This window comes from Amphiura filiformis, chromosome 17 (assembly GCF_039555335.1).
Source record: "Amphiura filiformis chromosome 17, Afil_fr2py, whole genome shotgun sequence".
NCBI classification, from domain to species: Eukaryota; Metazoa; Echinodermata; class Ophiuroidea; order Amphilepidida; family Amphiuridae; genus Amphiura; species Amphiura filiformis.
Window position 1 is genome coordinate 3408330 of NC_092644.1, and position 16253 is coordinate 3424582.

The 16253-nt window shown below is 39.5% G+C and overlaps 1 protein-coding gene across 1 annotated transcript in view; it reads left to right on the plus strand.

Annotated features, from left to right (window-relative positions):
* LOC140136805 (uncharacterized) overlaps positions 1–9546 on the plus strand; it is a 39935-nt gene extending 30389 nt beyond the window's left edge. The window contains exons 9-12 of the mRNA XM_072158403.1: positions 785–887; positions 4140–4405; positions 6744–6923; positions 7915–9546. Of these exons, the coding sequence (XP_072014504.1) occupies positions 785–887; positions 4140–4405; positions 6744–6923; positions 7915–9228 (1863 nt within the window). The 3' untranslated portion in view covers positions 9229–9546. The remainder of the gene's footprint in view (positions 1–784; positions 888–4139; positions 4406–6743; positions 6924–7914) is intronic.
* The last annotated feature ends 6707 nt before the right edge of the window (positions 9547–16253 follow it).

A 16253-nucleotide genomic window follows, 5' to 3' on the forward strand; every position in this document is an offset into this window, starting at 1 on the left:
GCCCAATTGATCCCACTTCCAGCCATTCATCAGGATCTATTGATATAAAATTGGATCGGTTGAGCCCATATTTATTGGTCGAGCTATGAGTTTAAAAATATTGGACGAGACATAGTCGAGTCCAATATTTTACAACTCATAGCGAGACTCATGGGCGTAAAGCATCCAATTTTATCATTATTATGGGTTGGATCTAATATTTTCACACACTTAGATCCATCAAAACATAATAATGATGGATAGCGGTGTTTGCATGGAATATTTTGTTATTTAAAACTAAATTTGCACATTATGTGACTGATTGATGGGAGTTAAAGGATTAGAAGGGGACACATGGGTGATGTTTATTAGGGAACCATACACAAGATACACTAAAAGATGTAAGATGTGGGAAATAGTGGTTGAATTCTTTATTTAAAGGGACTCTATCCCCGGGCTCTATCCAGGGGTGGAATTCACACTTGATCAAAACCACTCCAATGTATCCCTCTGGCCATAAGGATTCAGAAAAAAGAATAGTTTGACCTATCTGTGACACACCAATTTCTCAAATTAATAGCAAATAGGGACAAGATGTCATATTTTGGGCTCTACAGAGATAAACATCATAAAACAACATAAAATGATATGATATCATGTTTATAGTTCAACTTCTGGAGTCCATTGGCTTGGTGGGTCCCATATAGTTGATGTGCTTTTCTTGGGTTTAAACATCAGACAAGTTTGATAGACTACTGAAAAATAAGAAAAGTAAAGTTAGCTTTGTTTACTTTGTATCCATTAGCTTGCCAAAACTCATTCAGTATTACTAACTCAGTGGAGGGATAGAGCAGTCTCAGGTCAAGCAGAAGCCAGGAAGGTCTTAGCAGAGATGTTAACGCCATCAGGTAGGTAATGTGGACATATTATCAGACCAAAAATCATGTTAATGGAGCTTAGCCAAATCCTGCTTCTGCATGATGTCACAATTACTTAACGTCAAGAATTTTATCATCAAGATCAGTCAAAACTTATATTTCTGGACATTTCATCAACCATTGGTTGACTTCATTAGCAGTGTTGCTGTTTTAAAGTGCTGTGATATTGTAACGGAACAAACCAGATCAGCTATTTCAGACCACATAGCAAGGGACAATCAAACAAGGAGGTGGCCAACATCATAGATATGGAAGCAAACAGCAAACAAGATGGATCAAAGAAGCAATCTGGATCCGGAGGAATAGCGGCAAGTTTCTAAACAGAGATGAGGGAGTCTACGAACTTTCACATCTATATGATCTTGTGTTGCACAAGAACTTTGGCATAGGGAATGAGAGTTGCTGGATCAATATCACACAACACTTCAAAACAGCAACACTGCTGATGATGTAAAACGATGAAACGTCCCAAAACATAAGTTTTGACTGGTCTTGATGTGATGAAATTCTTCATGTTATGGATAAACTAAAGACCTGATGAATTTATTCAAAGTCACAATTGTTTGACGATATCCTCAGGATGAATAACTTGAGAGATAAACATGGAAATCTTGCTGTCAGTCTTTTTTTTATTTGCTATTAGTACCTCACCTAATCTAATAACTCCTGCAGGGTTGTTTCAGATTTTTTTTGATTTAAATCGATTTTTTTAATTCCAAGAACTGATATACCCCATGATACAAGTCAAAAGAGTACCAGTGGAATGCTAGTCATATGTATAATCCTACCAGGTATTTACAAAAAATCAAAACATGTTTTTACATGTGAAAATTTCAAAGAAAAAAATGGGTAAAATCATGGGGAACAAACCTGTCGAATTCTGCACCTTGAATATGAATTTTTAGCAATAGATAAAGTGACATCATAGAGGTATTTTAATTGTATCCAAAAGTTGTAGAAGCATTAAGAATGAAGTAAAACAGTCAATTTAAGCAAGAAATTAACTTACATTTATCAAAAATGGTAAAAAATGGAAAAAAATTGATTTAAATCGGCGTGATTTAAATCAAACAGCGCTGATTACTCCTGTGTTCATATTTTGTTTGTTTTTTTTCATTATCATTGACAAGATTTATTATTATCATTTAATATGAAGCTTCCATCTACAGGGTGATTCCACAGCAGCTGAAAGGAGTATCCCATCATGCACTGCAGTATATCTACTTGCTCCATAGCAAACATATACAAAATATAAACAAGAGCCGCTTAGATATTGAGAGCTATTGATAGATTCACAATACTCTATGGGTGATATTTTTTCAAACAAAAGTCTAAGCTTCCCTGATTTAAGAGAGTAATTGAAAGTTGAAGTGTGGGATTTTGTGTACATTTTCTATGGCACAATCAGTTCTATATTAGGTACCGCAAAGCATAATGGGATACTCCCTTTAGCTGCTGTGGGGTGATTCACAAATAAACTCATGTTTGTGCTGGTTTTATTCAAATGAGTATAAGTCATGTTTGGTATAAGCAAATACAACAATTCTTCTATAAATTGATGAATGTTTTCAGTCATCCAGTTGTAGTATATGAAGTTTGGAATTAAATCAAAATACTGGAGGTACTATTTTTAGCAAAGCTATGTTGCGTGTGATACCATCACACTTCATCAGGCAACTGACCAGGGTTCGCAGGTTTTTGCCGCAGGTGGAAAAAACCGCGGTTTTAACCGTGGTTTTTTCCACTTGGCAAAAACAGTTTTTGCCAGCAAAAATGGCAAAAACTAAACAAAATGATAAATGTTTCACTTTTTTCATCTCAAAACAAATCATTAAGTCACAAAAATAATTTCCTAGATTTAAAACAGCAAGATTTGGTAATTATAAGTTACATTTTAAGAAATTAAATGTATGGATTTTCATTGCTCACTAGTGCACTTAGCATGCTTAGTGCATAAGTGTCATAACAAATTCAAAATGTTTTCATTTTAAGGACTTGATAAGACAAAAAATATGTTTTAAATGATTACTGTTACTATTTATGAGCTTTCTGTGTTACTTATTAATACTTGACTGACTATATGTGAGTTTTTGCCATTTTTTGCCATTTTTGCCTGTTTAAACCAGGCAAAAACTGGCAAAAACAGGTTTTTGCCACTTGTTGCCACTTTTCTGGCAAAAACAGGTTTTTGCCGGCAAAAACCGAACCCTGCAACTGACCGGCTGGACTGGTCATGTGTCAAAGAGGCTATTTTGGAGAGAGTAGAATCACAATCACTCAATAAAATGGGAGGCCTACGATGCAACCTATCTCACGCATGGGACAGAGCCATCAAGCCAATCCCTAGCCGTCTGTCACATGACCAGTCCAGCGGGTCAGTTGCCTGATGAAGTGTGATGGTATCACATGCAACATAGATTCGCTAAAAATAGTAAGTCCAGTATTTTGATTTAATTCCAAACTTCAATTCTTCTTTAAATTTAGACGTTCAGACTCTATTCTTTGTAATGATATTTTCATCTACAGCAAATTCCTTATAGATTTTGTATAAGCATTTACTTCATTTTGATTCAGCCACCAAGTTTTGATATTGCACAGCTTAATATTAAGGCTGGCATTTTTCGGCGGGCTAGTGGGTACCACCGAGATTACATTACCCGGTAGGAAATACCCTCCCGGGTACCAAATTTAAAAAAATAAATAAAATTTTTTTTCGGTTTTGTAGTGTCCTGGACCTAGATTAAATGCTAGATCATTCATGGTTGACCTAAAAAAAAAAAAAAAAGATTTCAAGATGCTTTGTATTTTTTAATATGAAAATTGATAATTTGTATTCATGTCATAGTCTATTAATGATTTCAAAATGCATTGAATTTGAATGCATTTTGAAATCATTAATAGAGTATGACATGAATACAAAGTATCAATTTTCATATTAAAAATACAAAATATCTTGAACTTTTTTTTTTTTTTTTTTTAGGTCAACCATGAATGATCCTAGCATTTAGGTCTAGGTCCAGGGACTACAAACCGAAATTTTTTTTTTTTTTTCAATTTGGTACCCGTTACCCGCCTCGAAAAATGCGCTGGTACCCGGGTACAAAATTACCCGAAAATGCCAGGCCTACTTAATATGCAAGATTGAGGCAAATTTGCTGCAAAATTTGTTGCTTCTCACTCTTATTAGACCAACTCCATTTCAATTTTGTTTTTCGCCTGCAGGTTTACGCTCCAATTGTTACAAATTCATCAACCTAGTAACGGGATGCAGCCTAAGCACCATTACCAGGGTCAGTGAACAGATGAAAGCTACCGGTGGAAATCGCGAACCTCCTCCTCACGGTTTGTGCAAATATTGGGAGGATAACCCACGACGACAGAAGCTAAGCGATGACATCCCAACATACCGTGCCCCGCCTTCTCAGCTGCCCGTCAGTTTATCCGTTGTGAGGGCGCCTGCTACTACGGGATCTTCTACATTTACTCAGGTAGATACTATAATTTTCATGTGGTTAGGACACTTCCCTCTGGTGTATGAGGTCCCGGTTCAATACCCTGTTGTGGTAACTTGCTGTTAAGTTGTATTTAAATGATTGGTACTCGTCATTTTTCATTGATAATGACACATCAAAATTTGACATAAGATCCAAATAATGTATTGTATAACAAGTCATAAACTATACATTCTGGGTATCAAATCTGAGTATCAAATGTTGCATTTCATCACTGGGCAGGAAAAACTTCATAAGTACTTTTTGCCCTTGAACATGGATGAAGCAAACAATTCAATAAAAAGTCTACACCTTCAAGGCTTTATCCATTTTCAAGGGCCAAAAGTAAACAGGTGTTTCCTGCATGTACTTTTGGCCCTTGATCATGGATGAAGCAACCTCTTCAATATAAAGTCTACACCTACAAGGCTTTATCCATGTTCAAGGGCCAAAAGTACATGAGGTTTTTCCCACCCAGTGACGATTTGGAAGAGACAGGCTCTTCAATAAACATCACAATTGAATGGGTACCAAATCATTTTAATACAGCCTGTATTGGCTTGGGAGGAGTCTGAATTTAAACTGTTCAAATAAAGAAAGTCCACAGTCATGTAACCTGTCCTACACCAAAACCTGATCTTGTTATGACAATAATTGAATTGATAAGGTCGTGTGCAGAATCTTGTTAGCTCCAATTTGATACCAGATTTGCTCCCAAACACTCTAAATTCAGAGAGATTGATACCAGTATATGAAATTTGGTGCATTTTCAAAAGTTGCAAATTAAAAACGGACCACACCGTCCACACGGACCTGTAGAGGTGAATGGCAGAGCACGACCATTGACATAGCCCGAAACAACCGCTAGGTCATATCGATCGCATCGTGCCCTAGTATTCATCAGTAAAGCATTGTAGCAATCCATGCATTTTAAATTAACAATTGAATAAAACGCGCACTTGGGATAGTCGACAGGGGCCCATTGTAGGCAAGCAAGCTTGACCACATTGCCACGCTAAGCAATTTCGACTGTGTGCACAGTTTGATTTGCAACTTTTGAAAATGCACCAAATGCAATAAACCGGTATCAATCTTTGTCACTTTTGAGTGTTTGGTAGCAAATTTGGAATCAAATTGGAGATAACAAGATTCTGCACAATTCAATTGTCATAACAAGATCAGGTTTTGGTGTAGGACAGGGTACATGGCTGCGGACTTTCTTTATTTGAGCAGTTTAGTTGGTAGCATCAATATGTTGAATTCAGACTTCTGCTCTCCCCTTGTTGCATTTTGAACTGAGTAATTGAACCATGTGAGCATGGTATTAAGATATCAGTCGTGTGTACAGACTATACCTGTATAATCATATAGCTTGCAGTCAATTGAGAAATGAGTAGGGTAGAACTCAGACTCTACCAAGTCGTCCTAGTTCTTTTTGGAAACAAAATCTTCAGTACAGCAGATGTGTTGTACACCACAGCAGCACTCATAGGGGAAGTGAACGGATATCTATTATAAACAATAAGGCTTTGAGATGTTTGTAACATAAAACAGCGCTCGAGCAAAGATATTGGTAATTGGGATCACCGTCTATCATAGGGCTGGATAGCTCAGATGGAAAAGCACTGGTCTCACAAACAAGAGTTTGTTGGTTTAAATCATGCTTCAGCCAAATTTTCTTTGCCCCTTCTTATAATTTTTTAAAATAATCAAGTGAAAAAACATTTGGATACTCACACAAAAATAAGTTACTGTATGGATATTAGAAAGCAGGGGCGTCGCTAGACCAATATGATTCGGGTGGTGTACAGCATGTTTTACCAACGGAAATATTTTGTGAATTGTAGACCCAAATTTTTTTTAGACAGTGCGGCTCTCAAGAATCTAAAAAGTGGGGGGTAACGGTCAAATTAAAAAAAAAAATTAGTAACTACTATAACTTTAATAATAGGTCTATTACGTAACAACAGAACAATTTCATAACACTAATATTAATCTTTAATATGACTCTTGCAATGTGCTGGCAATCGCATAGCTTTGACTACATTTGCCGACAATCAAATGGTTTTGACGACAACAGTCAATTTTTGCCGTCAAAAATTGTGTTATGGTGGGATGTCACCGCCCCCCATACCCCCCCCCCCCCCCCCTCTAGCGACGGCCCTGAATATGAGGTTTCTTCAGATGCTAAACTTTCAGGCGTAAATTTTTCTAGCATTATTAGAAAATATGAGCTTTCTTTAGATGCCAAAATCTCAGGTCATCCACTTTTGAGAAATGTTACTTAACTTTGCATGAGATACTTACTTTTGATCTTACTATTATCAAACTTTAGGCTCAGCTGAAGGAGCAACAAGTACAACTCAAGCGTCTTCAACAGCAGCTTGACGAGAGACAAAGGCAGGTGGCCCAACAGCAGAACCTGATTGAAAAACAGCTGCAACAATACAAACTAGCATCGCAACAGAAACAGCAAAAGAAGCAACAGGAGCAAGAACAACAGCTGAGATTACAGGTAGGTTTTATACCAAAATATGGCAGGAGTACCATAGTGGGTATGTACTTGATCTACAGGCATGGAATGGACTAATTAAGTTTCCAGTTGAAATCCATATATACACTTTATGGAAGACATGACCTTAATCTCCCATACATAGCCTAGGGGTGTAGATTTCAAATGGAGTCACCCATTCAGGTAACCCCATTTGAAATACATGGAAGACATGACCTTAATCTCCCATACATAGCCTAGGGATGTAGATTTCAAATGGAGTCACCCATTCAGGTAACCCCATTTGAAATACATGGAAGACATGACCTTAATCTCCCATACATAGCCTAGGGGTGTAGATTTCAAATGGAGTCACCCATTCAGGTAACCCCATTTGAAATACACACTCCCTGTGTGTAAGATAAGGTCATGTCTTTAATAGGGGAGCATGGATTATGTTCGCCTGATGGCGCTATGGGCTCCCTTGACATAACTGGAATTTTAGACACAAACTAAAAGTGCCCTCCCATAAAAATCCCACCAGCAAATAAGGGCACATACCCTTAATTCTTGTTGGGATTTTTAGAGGAGGGAGTGCTCTATTTGTACATGAAATTTACCACAAGGCAAAGGGGCCCAGGTGCGCCATTAGGCGAACGTTTACGGTAGTCGAATGTTACACACCCTTTAAATTGACATTTTTAATGTCTTGATTAATAGTGCTTATTTACTTGCTTAAGTGGAGTTGTGTCCTAGAGCTTCGATGGCTTTACCTTTCTTTGCAGTCCCAAAGTCTGTAGATTCTAGCCCAGTTCTTGCTTGAGAATATAAATGAAGGGTCATGGCATTGACAGCCAATCAGAGACAGGTGTGTTTAACACAGATAATTATATATATCAAAAATTCAAAGGTTTACAGTAATTGATTATAACCCAAGGTTTGAGCACTCAAACAACATGTTTGCAAAATGTATGGATAGAGAGTAAATTTCAATACTCTAATTTATGTTTTGCAGGAACAGGTGCTACAACAGCAGAATCAACTTCAGGAACAGCAGGAGCAACAGCAACAAATGGAAGAGCAACAACAGCAGCAGGTGCAAGAGACACAGACGATAGTCCAGGAACAGCCAAGCACACAGCCAGCCACAGCAGTCATCACCCAATCAACCCCCTTACCAATTGCTTTAACACCAGCCACAACCCAAAGTGTCCTACCTGCTACCGCCGTCTTACCGACTTCTTTACAGGCTTCATTAGATGGACTAAACCCACAGATATTGCAACAAAACATGCAGACTCTACTCACGGATATAGCTAGCCAGATCACGCAACAGCAGCAGAACATGCAGCAGTTGTTGATGGAGATGCAGAACGAGTTGACAACGCAGCAGATTCAGCAGCTTAGTAATCTCGCTGCTAACGTGAATCCCACTTCTGCCACCAATTTAAACAATGCTGCTACTAGTCAGCCGCCACCTAGCTATCCTGTAGCCGTTGCGTTGAACGCCGTCAACGCTAGCCAGCAGGTGCAATCTACGTCGTCGTCTCCATCTGCGAGCGTGAATCCTGCAGTGACTTCCGGTGGCCAGCAGCAAGGACCTCACGTTATCATACAAGCAATCCCAGCATTACAACAGAACGTTCTTTTAGGAAATGCAACGTTGACGAGTCAGTTGTTGAATAACGGGGCATCAGACTCTCAAGATCAGACTCAGCAGGAGACAATGTCCGCTACAACCGCACAATTTCAAGGTCAAGCATATCCTCAACAAATCCTTGTCTCATTTTCCCCATCTTTAAATCAAGACACGCTAACATCATCTACTCTCGCTCAGAGCGGTCTAACCCAGGAGGCGTTGAACGCGACAGAAATCGTTGAAATCCAACTTCAAGATGGACCTCCAAATCAGGAAGTCCCTCAGGACCATGCTAGCCAAGATCGCCAGGTATCAAACGAAATTCAGGATGCTTTTGCTCAACAAATCCGACTGGCAGGGTTAAATTTTGGTAATCAGGAGCTCCGCGCGGCTCTAGGAGGGACATTGCCTATGATTAGCCAACCGCAAACTTTCACCACAAGAAATAGGTCTGTGCGAATATCGCCTTTAGACCCGCCTAGCACAGATCTGACTGGAGATCCAACGAGACAAACAATCTCTTTACTACAGCAGGGAAGTGAAGCAGGTAGTTCACAGCTACCGGTAGAGACACTATTAAGCCCGGAGGCCTTGCAGATCTTTGGCTCTGCCGTGAATCAGAATCTAGTATTGCAACCTATCTTGTCGTCATCTGTATCAAAACAAAACACAGAGCAAGCATCGCAGTAATCATATCTTACCGCCCAGGTAACCTGACCAGATTGACAGAAGGGTTGCCAAAAGATTTCAGCCCGAATCGCGGGTCAAATAATCGAAAAGTCACCCAATTTTTCTCTTTACCATTGGTTTCTATGGGGAAGGAAACTATCGGAAGTCAAGGGAGCTAAGTTGAAAAGTCGCCCAATTTTTTTTTTTTAACCATTGGTTTCTATGGGACAGGAAATTGTCAAAAGTCACGGGAAAAATCTTCAAAAGTCGCCCAATTGGGCTACCAAATCGCAGGTTTGGCAACCCTGATTGACAGCCCCAATCATCACCATTTGAGAGAGACCTTAAACTAGTCTTTCTTTGGCGGCAGTTTTGAAGACAATTATTGAGGTGTGTGAGTTTCATCATTTGAAATGCCGGCAGAGATGGATCGTATAGATAAGGTTCGTCCTTAGTGTCACAGCATGTATTTATGTCCACAATATATTTCGGATAAAAATTGTAATAAAAAAAATTTTGGTGTATTTCCTATAAAAGAATGTAGGATTTCTCCAATATATTGGTGATAAAGGATCCGTGTGTTATGAAGCCTTTACGCTGTAAATTACACACATGCAGTTTTCGTCCATTTTCAGTAATAGCAACGTCACGCCAAAACGAATCAAGCTATTTCCATGAAAGTCACAGAATAAGTAGGAGATATATGTGTCATTGTATTGCACTTATTAAAATTAAATACACTGTTGACTATATATTTTTGATATTTTTTTCAAACACGGTATAAATCATTCTGTGACACCCTGTTACAGGTAGAAAATAACCGCATTTTGTGATGGTATAACAAAATACCATTTTTTCAGAAATTATTTATTCATCCTTCTTGTAACTGTTTGCTAAGTTTCAATTCCGTATCTGTATCTGTTTTAAAACCTAAAGGTCCGTATGCACAAAAGAGTTAGACCGGGTCTAAAGTTAGACCTGGTCTAAGCAGAATTTAGTTCAACCAGGAATGGACCTTTACTCTTATTTCCTCCCTAAAGTAGCTAGCAAATTTTAAAGATTTAAATGCAAAGTTCAAAAATAATACAAAAGAACTTAAGAAAATGTTAAGGAAAATGTCCTTTCTCCTGGTATTAAATTCCACTTAGACCAGGTCTAACTTTAGACCCAGTCTAACTCTTTTGTGCATACGGACCTAAAGGTTCAACTCGGTTCTGAAATAAAAATGGATTCTTTTCTCTATTGCACTTTTTATGACTCGCCCTGTAGGCCCTACAGTGTAGGGTCAAGTGAGTATCACACTCAACAAATTGATTCAGTAAAACTCTACTATTAAGGAACTACCCTAAAGATCAAGTCCTAAAAAGGAAAATATGTAGTTTCATTTACACAAAGGGGGGGGGGTTAAAAGTCTTGCTTCATATGTTTGTAAAAAAATTTCAACATTGCAGGATGATAAAATGAGCTATTTTTCTACCTGAATGGATGATTCCATTAGAATACACTTACACCCCCTGTGTGGGAGATTTAGTGTCATTTCATGTCTTCCATAGGGGTGTAAGGATTTCAAATGGAATAGCCCAATATTTCTAGCAGGGAGGGAGGTGGTCGGTGAGAATCAAAACTAAATTCATAGGAATTGTATTAAGCAATTGTTAGATTTGACAAGGCAGGTCCCTTAGCAAATCGAGGCTGTATTGCAGATTTACTTGCTCCATTGCATTCACACCCACATACCTCCTCTGACAGTGAATTGTCCAGCGTGATGTAATGAGGTGTCACGGTAAAGGGGTTGTCATTTTCTTCGAAAGAGGGGGGTCAAGAATATATGTCGGTGACCAGAGTCAATTTTTTATGACCCCTATCATGCCATATCAATTTTTGTTATGACTTGATATGCATGTATAACATAATATAAACTCGGGAAAGAGGTATAGTTCTAATTTTCTTAAAAATTATGTTGAATTTCTGCAATTCCCTGTTTAAAGGGGCACTTTATGATCCACAGCCTCATCATCCCCACCTAAAAACCGTTGAGATTTTTATACCATTAGAAATGTAGGACTACATAGTATGTTTGTGCATAACCTTCCTTATGGGGCACTGCACTGTTCATGAAATTCATGATGTGCAACAGTGGCATAGCGTGAGTCATCATATTGGGGGGGGGCCCGACCATGATTGGGGGATCAAGCCATTTTTGGCAATCGATGGGGGGCACGTGTCCCCTATCCCTATGACGCTACGTCACTGATGTGCAACTCGTGAATTCAATGTTCAGCAAATCAACTGATCAACTGGGCAGGTCTATTGCAAACATCATATCATTGGCAAGCTAATATTATGAGGACAATGAAAATGACACCTTTTTTGAGAAAATAAGACGGTTAAAATTGATATTCCGCAAAAACAAACTTAAGCGGCGAGTTCCTTCGAACGAGACAGATTTGGCTTAGAAAAAAGGTGATGTCATGAAATGAGATGTGCCGGCTTTGAGAAAAGGGACTATAAACGCTCTCAATGGACAGAACGTATACTGTTGTTGTTCACAGAAAAAAACTCCAAATTGAGTATTACAAATTTAATGGTTTTTAAACACATGGATAAAATCAGCCGCTTCTTTTTTTTATATATTAGTAAATTGTGATATATTACAATTCATATGTATATCAATATCATGAGAAATATTAGGCCTAAAAAATAAATATTAGGCCTAAAAAATAAATACATAAATTTCATCTGAGACTAGCATATAAACTGTGTTAAGTCCGCAAGCTCATGTATCTGATTTCCCTGTATACATGGTATATTGCAGTGCTATAGTTATTAAAGTTTCAGTTGGATGAAATATTACAAAGCAAATGTATAGTAACAATACTGTGTGGGCTTTGTTTCCGAAATGAGAACAATAGTCAAAGTGATTGTGATTGTATGATGACGCCATCAGCCAAACGGGGAGAACACGTGACGCTTCAAACGGGGGAAGAACACGTGCGAGGCTGAACTTTACCCACACAATTTCTCCTTTTTCAGGAAAATACGCATAAAAAAATTGCAACAAGTGTCAACTTGTAATGTAATGATTATTCTCTTCGAATAGAGGTAAACTCGTTTTTGCAATAGACCTGCCCTTTAAACCATATACGCCAGTACATAAAAAGTGAATGCTAGAATCAACAAATGCCCCTTTAAACAGCCCCGGTTTGATACAAATTGTGGATAAATGATTGTAATTGTATTATTTATACTGAATTTGTATAATAAAATGGAGTTTCATTTATTTTAAAGCATGTGTCATTTGTTTCATTTAATAAACTTCATCAAATTAAATGTCAACTGATCAGTGACATCCCGAGTGACATTTGATTTGGATGAAGTTACATAAAGGCGTAGATCCCGGCGGGATAAATCCCCCAATACTTTGACAGGGGATGGTCCATACAATGACCAAATTTAACCTCATATTTGGCCATTTTAGCCTAAAACTATGTATTTAGTGGCTTAGATTTCTCTTTGACATGGGGGAGATGAGGTTTGGAAATATATAGTGAATGCAGCACCTTTTGATGACAAAATAATTTCATGGTACAAATGCGCGCGAAATTTTTGGCATTTGAAGCTAAACTAGTATGAGGCAACAGTGGAACTTGGCTAAAATGGCCAAATATGAGGTTAATTTGGCAGTGGCGTAACTAGGGGGGTGGGGGCAGGGGGCAACATGGCCCGGGCGCTACCCTTAGGGGGGCGCCAAATTGACCAATTCTGCATCGATTCTGCGCCCCTCCAAGCAATAAAAGTCAAAATTTTCGCGCGCTTCGCACGCATTTCATCACAAAATCAATTAAAAGAAAATTTTAAGACCGATATTAGTTAGTGGTAGGCCTTATTTGTCCAAAATGTCGCGCGCTCCGCGCGCAATTGTTTTAAAAGAACATTTTAAGACCGATATTCAACTTCTAGTAACCAAAATTAATTAATGGTAGGCCTTATTTGTCCAAAATTTCGCCCGCTCCGCGCGCAATTGTTTCAAGAATTGGGGAGGGGACGCCAATTTTGTTTCTTGCCCCGGGCGCTACCAACCCTAGTTACGCCACTGTAATTTGGTCATTGTATGGACCATCCCCCTGTCAAAGTATTGGGGATTTATCCCGCCGGGATCTACGCCTTTATGTACTATTACTAGGGACGATACAGTAGAGAAATCAGGCAACTTTCAAGGAGGGGAATTTGACAATGTATTTCCAAAATGGGTTAAAAAGTACCAAAAAAGCCTATTAAAAATCTAAAATATCATGGCGGCCGGGGTGGAGAGACTTCTCACAAGTGCTTCCCCTCTTGGCGACCGTCTGCATGTATATGATACATGCCCGTAGCCAGGGTTTCAAAAAGGATGATTTTCAACCCTTTTTCATTCAAAAAGGGTTGATTTTCAACATTTTTATAGAAAAAAGGCCCTATTCGCTTTTTTATTTATTTGGAGAACCCCCCCCCCCCACCCCTCTGGCTACGGCTTTGCATTTTTTCTTTCTGAGCATCAATTTGGCTACGGCTTTGTATGTAGGCCTATAGCATTTTTCTTTCTGAATCATAGGATCAATTTGGCTAACGTAGGGAAGGGGGAGAAGGTCTTCGGAATGAATGTGGCCCGGGGAATGTGGCAGTGGCTGGAATTTTGAAAATTGACCCTGAAAACTTTTGAGAGACTCCAAAATAATAGAAATGTTCCGCCAACTTCGGTTTGGTGAATAATTTGAATCAGCTTTTTGTCCAATTTATAGGCCTTAAATATCCTGGAGCACGGATATAGCAGTGTGCACATACAAGGGCGTGGCATATGAAGCCCGAAACCTTGACATTTGTGACGTATGTTTTGATGCCAGCAGACAGGACGTCAAGGTAACCAAAGGTAACTAAATCAAGGGTTTTTGTTTTGTAACCATGGACCGTAGCTAGGTAAGGGCCGAAAATTTGCATTTAAAGGTTTAAAAAAAATGCGTAAAATAGTAACCAAATCAAGGGTTTCTGTTTTGTCTACACAGACTACAAAAGGCAATTTCGCTCCTCAGAAAAAAGTAAGGGATCATAGCAACAGTGTTTGATTTTGATTTGATTTGTTCGGGTTTTGACAACCCTGGATAACCCAAGAAAGCCTCTATTGAAGCTTATTTCCATTGGGGTCCATTTGAACACCGGGACGGTTTTGGAACAGTCAGGGGTTAACACCCTACTCTTTTTCGAAACTGGCTGCGAGATGTATGTACAGGTATGGCTCTCTGTACACGGGACCGACGGCTTAACGTCCCCTCCGAAGGACTGAGTACTTTTATGATTCATTTACCCAATTCTAAATGAACCACGGGGAGAGCGGAAGTCTGAATTTAATCTACAGAGGTTGCCAATTAATTTCAGACATATCCCCCCCCCCCCGCCAAGAAATTACCAATGTCCCAGCAAACCTCCACCGCCGGGGATCGAACCCGGGACCTCATGCACTACAGGCAAGTACCCTATAATCCATTGAGCCACGCCACGCTCTCCCTCTGTTATAGGGGGCCTATGCAGTGGAATCAGTAACATCTTGGCTATAACAGAAAATCTTTGCTTGGTTTCTTTACTTGTTCAACTCAAACGCTGGGCCACTTTGACATTTTCGTGCATATGAAGCTTGCATTGCATAAAATCGACTTTCATCATTAGCAATTTATTGCATTTTTACTGTTCAGAAAAAACAAATAAAGGGGTCATGGCGTAAATGTGATACGCAGTGGAATCATTAATATCTTGGCTAACAGAAACTTGACTCGGTGTTTTTCTTTGTTCATCAGGTTCAAACGCTATACCCGGTTTTACTTAATCGCCTGAGTTGAGCCACTTTTAATTTCGAGCCACCAATAATTTCGAAAGGCAAAGGTTTTTCATGTTTTCTTTGACATAAATAATCATGATATTTATATCAAAATACCACTTCAAATCGGTCCCATTGTTTAAGTACCCATCTTAAGAGCACCGACCAGATGGTTCATGGTCCCGCCACCTCACTCCCACCTTAAAACAATCTAGGGGCTGCCCCAGCAGCTGTGCAATAATTCTGAGCCCTCCCCTTCCCGGATGGGGGGGGGGGGGCGTAAATGTCCAAATGGCGTGCCCAAAATTGCTTGCCCTCTCGGCCTGCCAAAAATCGCTTGCCCCCCCCTTTCGGCCTGCTAAAAAAATCTTTGCCTCCCCCCCTTTGTACATGCCAAATTTTTGGGACCCCAATTTGCAAATGGTCTAGATAATTGATATGTTGCTAGCGCAGCGGGCAGGGTAATTTGCCTATTTAGGTTAAAGCGTTTCCGTACTGTTTTCCTAAGCCTTTTTAGAGCGTTATATTTAAGCGCCCCATATGAATGTGTGCCAAGAATCGCTTGCCTACCCCCTCTCGGCTTGCCAAAAACTTAGCGCCAAAAATGTCTTGCCCCCCCCCACTTTGCCCTCTCACCAGGGCTCATAATTATTACACGGATTCTGTCGCCAAAGGTGCTGGATTCCAATTCACTATGGGGCCTACTTCAAAATCTTTTCCAACCCCCCCCAATGTCAAAAAGATATCTACGCCACTGGAAATGATCAAAATCATGGGTCTTTCAGCGCACTGATTTGATCAAATTCTGGGGGTCTTTGGCAGCTGCGCTGTGAAAAACAGGAGTCTTTTGCCTATTTAGGTTAAAGCGTTTCCGTACTGTTTTCCTAAGCCTTTTTAGAGCGTTATATTTAAGCGCCCCATATGAATGTGTGCCAAGAATCGCTTGCCTACCCCCTCTCGGCTTGCCAAAAACTTAGCGCCAAAAATTTCTTGCCCCCCTTTGCCCTCTCACCAGGGCTCATAATTATTACACGGATTCTGTCGCCAAAGGTGCTGGATTCCAATTCACTATGGGGCCTACTTCAAAATCTTTTCCAACCCCCAACCCCCCCAATGTCAAAAAGATATCTACGCCACTGGAAATGATCAAAATCATGGGTCTTTCAGCGCACTGATTTGATCAAATTCTGGGGGTCTTTGG